At 32.7% G+C, this 5,655-nt stretch overlaps 1 protein-coding gene across 1 annotated transcript; it reads right to left on the reverse strand.

Moving 5' to 3' along the window:
• Nucleotides 1-1,721: 1,721 nt before the first annotated feature.
• Nucleotides 1,722-5,455, reverse strand: LOC148167661 (BTB/POZ domain-containing protein 9-like). Its single transcript, XM_088044990.1, has 10 exons — nucleotides 5,354-5,455; nucleotides 5,196-5,249; nucleotides 5,088-5,148; nucleotides 4,815-5,042; nucleotides 2,918-2,970; nucleotides 2,632-2,869; nucleotides 2,328-2,578; nucleotides 2,019-2,280; nucleotides 1,813-1,972; nucleotides 1,722-1,767 (listed from the first exon to the last, which is right to left on the reverse strand). The coding sequence occupies exons 1-10, from the start codon at nucleotides 5,453-5,455 to the stop codon at nucleotides 1,722-1,724; spliced, it is 1,455 nt and encodes a 484-aa protein (XP_087901116.1).
• Nucleotides 5,456-5,655: the final 200 nt, after the last annotated feature.

A 5,655-nucleotide genomic window follows, 5' to 3' on the forward strand; every position in this document is an offset into this window, starting at 1 on the left:
TTCGAAAAATGTATATTGCGATATTCTTTTATGGGATACTCAAATACTTATTTTTTTCTATTTCACGTTCATAATGAAGATATTTCGATACGCGTTTGAACGTATTTCGGCATCGTAAAGGACCAATCCCGTGCCAATATTTCCAGGAACTTATATTTTTCTTAGGTTGGCAGCAGACAAACTGTCAACCTGCCGTCAACGTTGACAATTTAGATTTTGATTTTGAAAAACCATGATAAATCGATCAATACACTATTATTTCTTGTTGTATTTGCCTTAATAATTCATCGGAGAAAAACTCTTTGGATGCAAGAGAACCATCATGATCATGATCAACATCTTCGCTCCCTTGCACTCCGATAACCTCAAAACGTCACACCTGTCAAACTGACTGAAATTGGATTTGGCTACTTCGATTTTTTTTCCCGAACATTTTGCTAATGCCAACTTACCTTAAATTTCCCTAGATTTCGAAATCAAGTTTTTTCGTTTAAAATAAGGCGAAATAGAAAAAATAGCGTATGATACTTGTTCATAATGCATTTTCCCGCACTTACTACTTTATGACACTCCTCGTCGTGTCTTAAAAACGTGCGTGCGGCAAAATGTTCATTATGAAACGCGTTTCATAATATACTCATTTTCTACTCATACTAGCGTAAGTAGGCATTTTTGCACAGACTACTTGCGTTGTAAGTATGTCATTATGTGTGTACATAATCAGCTAACTCCAAATATCAATGCGGTGACAAAATGTAGTCGTATTCGTAGAAAAAGTATAGTACTCAACTCAAAGGTAAGGCCAATTACACACTTGTGAAATTATTGCACTTGGCTACGCCTCGTGCACAATTGCTTCACTGCGTGCGTAATTGGCTTATTACTATTCTTGTTGCGTAATATACTATCGCGGAATCAAAATTTCGAACATCAAATTGATTGATGTTTAAAAATTGTAAACTGTCCTTTGTCTTTATAACCTTAAAATTTATAAAAGACTCAGCAAGTGTCAGAAATTTTCTTTGTGCGCCTCCGTCATTTTTCATGAGATTTGTGGCAAGAAAATCACCTTTTGAATGTCTAGGCAGTCAAACGTGACATTTCGAATAGTTGGTTTTATTTTACAAGTTGGCATCGCTGCACAAATGTCAATTGTGTCAATTTGTGTACCGATTTGAAGACGAATGACCTTCGAAAATAAAGGTAAATTAATTAAGTAAAGATACCACAAAAATTTGCTGAAACACATTTGAATTTACATTAATCTGCAATCGTTTGATTTGAATAGGGTGCTACCAACCTATTTCCCAGCTGATGATTCCCCTAAGCGAATGACGTTTCAAGTTCAAACCAAAAGTCAAAATAAATAACTAACGGAATCAAAATTTCGAACATGAAATTGATTGATTTTTAAAATTGTAAACTGTCCTTTGTCTTTATAACCTTAAAATTTATAAATAGCACAGCAAGTGTCAGAATTTACTTTGTATGTCAGTCACAATGACAATAAAGCTTGCTTCACATTGTCATGTCAAAAAGTGATGTTCGAAATTTTGATTCCGCGATAGTACTATTGTTGATACCTCTAATTTATGATAAGTACTCACAACTCCTGATGAGCTTTTCGTTCCCACAACTTTTATAAATTGAACCATTTGTTGATTAAAGTGCAAATGTTGCACAGAACGACAAACGAAACGTTGATAGTCAATAATTCTCGTTCAGTTTTGGCGATCACGAGAAATTTCGATGTAGTAAGAATAGAAACTGCAAAGGTAATTGTCAGCAATTTTCTACTTATTTTTATTTTACCTTTGGCTGTTCTCATTAAGTCTCATTTTTATGTAGTTTATACAATACACTCGGCAAAGCCTCACTACAATACTATCATTGCCATTTATAACGTGACGAGCGCAATGATTTTTGCCTACTCCAGTAAGCATTGCAGCTGAAGCAACATTTACATTTTCAACTTAAAAAAACATTTCATTTTACAAAACCGTTAAAATTACACTCACGTGCTAGACATCTAAGTTTTGATCTCTTCGGTTTCACTCCAACAACTTCTAAAATGAACTCAAGTAACGTTTTAATTTTCAGCAAATTAGTGGGCCAGACTATGGACACTATTTCGGTCACTGACATTGTCGAGAAGCGAATGCACTCTAAAACTCCATCATCAACACATTTGTTGCTTTTACACCACTTTTCAGCTAATTTAAAGAGCTTGATTTCCCCAATTAAACAGGAGTCGCGTTGTAATAACCTTATTAAAGATTCCTAAAACTTCTTGTTAGACCAAAAGTGAAACTGTTTTGCTCTTCTACCTTTGATAACTGCTGACAATTGCCTCTTGAAAACACCGCTTCAAAATGGCGATCTATAAACTCGTGACAACTCTTTTGCAATTGAACTAAACTATAAAAATTTGCAGTGTTTAGAATTGGAATCACATTCTCCACCTTCATGGCAGATTTCAGTTCAGCAAAAACGCCAGAACTAAGACGATTTTCTATGTTATGTTCTGATAGCCCAAATTTTTTCAACACTTCTGGAATCGATGCTGAAGATCGGTGCCCTAGAACCAAACATCGACATGAACAAAATTAGCATGAATGAAAATAATTTGACCTAGGATAACACCATTTTTAATTTGCTGAATCGCAGTGAACAATTTTGATTCTTCGATGAGTTTTGAAGGAGCAACAGTATTAAAAATATCACTTTCGGTAAGAGAAGTCAATCTGATGCAGTTTTTAACCAAACCATCTTTGTCTGTGTTGACTTTGCACCAATTTTCTATCAGTATGAAGACTTCAATTTCAGGGAGAGGAAAATCATCACGTTCAAACAACGCGATCATGGACGCCTAAAAATTCAATTAAGAAGTATCAAAAAAGTCTTTTAAGTTTACTACTTGAGACAAAGAGTAAAAAGTGTCGTTTTTAAGGCGAGTGCGAAGACTCGTCGCTGGTCAGAATTCGAGCTGAGCTGTCACATCGGGAAGGTTGTCAAGCGGTACCTCTGTTTACAACACCCCTTACTGTGCTATCGTAAAGTGATCGTAAAATGATAAATGCTTATTTTGCCTCTGTCTGGTAGAAATACTTCTTCATGGGTAAAATAATATGAATCAAAAAAATTTATTTTAAAATTGTAAGTACATTAGTACGTTGTTCAAAAAATAATTTAACTAGTCAAATAATAAATAGATTAAAGTATTATTTAATATTAGAATGCCAAACAGAAATTTTCTAAAAAAAACTAAACTTATCTGTTTTATGTTTAATTTTATTTGTTTTCAAATAGATACGTATTTGGTAAGAAGGTATACTCAAAAGATATAAAATTCATAGTATAATAATGTGTATAATATGTACATGTTAGTAAGTATTTATAAGAAAAGTGGTATTTACATAATAGGTACTTATTTACAATATTGACAATTAACTAATACATAGGTAATACAAACTCAATGACGGCAGATCGGAATAGACAATCTTTGTTTCCTAGAGTCAATTAATTCCAGCAACATGTGATCAAAATAAAACTTAATCAATTTTGGTTCCATTTTTTTTTCCAAAAAGTTGTGTCTTCATAAATATATTCATATTTCATATCACTTTCTTGTCCAAACCAAACACCCAGAATACACTTTTTTTTTCGTGTTATTCTTAACTGCCCTTGGATTTGGTAATACCAATTATGATTTGAATTTACAATGTATGTTCCATTTTTTTCTAGTTACCAGAAGTCAACCTTTTTATTCTCCCAAAAAAAATTTATATTGTTCTCAAAGGAACAAGATTTAGTGGGTTTTTCAGTAAAAGTTGAACCGGCCGGCGGCAAAATGAAAGAAATTGTCATCACCTAGTAAAACTCCGGTCAGTTTCTTAGATAAACTCTAATCCAATATTGCAAACATCAGGTAAATTGCATCCGGTCAGGTCGCTCCATAGAGTCATACCATTCAAAACAATTTCGTTTCATTCAACATTTTTTATTCATTGATGAACTTTTAAATTCTAGTGAAATAAGAAAAAAATAAACATAAATAATAAAATATGTAATAAGAAAAATAGTAATAAATTACTATTTTATTAAATTTCATTTTCTAAATTTTACGTCCAACACCGTGAAATAGTCGAGAAATTAATTCGTGTGTCATTGAAAGACTTTAGTTGAAAACATGACTATAAATTAAATGAATTTTCATACTACATAGTTGTTTCTATAATTTCATACATCAAGCATTATGAAACTTCGATGTGCTTGTACTTATTAGCACTTTTAATAACGCTCTTCTAATTGTAACCATTTTATTATCCTCTGTGCGAAACAAGCAGGTAAAAATTTTAGAAGAAATCCCTTGATTTACAACTTCCAAAGCTGGTCAAGAAACCGCAAATGAGGGTTCGGTTATAAATCACCATAGTCGTAAATTATCTGCAAAGCTCAGAGCTTCGATTGAAAAATTTTTAGTTTATCTCACTCATAACTAGACCAATTTTAATGATATCGATTTAAATTTAGCGGCAAAGTGATTTTGAAAGTATTCTTTACTAATTCTAAGTTTAAAAATTCACAAAAATCGGACATAAACTTCTATTCGTAAAACTACCCCTAAATTATCGAATTTTCAAGTCCTTTAACTTTTAAATTAAATGTTTTTTCCAATGTTTGATTCTTAGTTTTAGAAGAAAATATGAATACAAGCAGTTGAGAATAAGAACGAAACTGATACATGAAAAAATAAGCGAAATATTTAGACGATACTTTACATGGGATTCTCCATAAGAAAAATGTCTTGGCACTCGCCTTAAGAATCTCCATAATGTTTTTATCCATGAAATTCAAACAGTTCTTTTCAAGTTCCTGTAGATGGCATACATTTGCAGTATTTAGTGATTGGCAAACATTCTGACTATTTCGAGTAGTAATTTTTTCAATGATGAGTTTTGCCAACGACTCCAACGAAAACTTATGAACAAGATTTAAAATATCAGCCACTATTGCGCCCTCAGACGGAATAGAAAGAGTTCCTACAACCAACCTTTGATTTTGAACAATATTTTCGTGTATTTTACCCAAGTAAATGAACTTTAAAACTTCTTTAAAAGCTCGCAATGGAACATCCATTTTTACCTCCTAAAAACGAAGAATGCCGTTACTAAATAAAAAACGCAGGGACGTACTTTGACCTCTGACAACAAGGAATCAAAATAGTTGGAGCGACCGGCGAGAATCACCTAAAATTCCACGTCAATAGCAAAAGATTGCAACAATGTCAAATTATGTAACAAGAAACTCACCTTTTAGCGTGGATTTTGACATTTTTGAAATTAAAAATTACGTCGGAAAATCTTAGATTGTAGAGAAATCGTGCCATATTTTTGCCCAAATTTCCCTCATCAGGAATTACTTTGATTTCTATTTCAAACGCCTCCTGCGCCATGGTTTAGAGATGTAAATTTACGAGGGCAAACTGCTAATTGGAAGAATTGAAAACAATTGAGATTACAAGCGGATAATACAAAATTTTATTTGAGAATTGATAAGAAATCGTCAACACGATTTATTGCGATGTTTTCAAATTCGAGGTCTTTGCGAATTCAAGCCAGAAAACGGTGAGAATCAGTGAGAAATCGTCGTTTG

The sequence above is a fragment of the Gnatocerus cornutus genome, chromosome 9, assembly GCF_029298725.1.
Source record: "Gnatocerus cornutus isolate USDA-ARS CGAHR chromosome 9, icGnaCorn1.1, whole genome shotgun sequence".
Lineage (NCBI taxonomy): Eukaryota > Metazoa > Arthropoda > Insecta > Coleoptera > Tenebrionidae > Gnatocerus > Gnatocerus cornutus.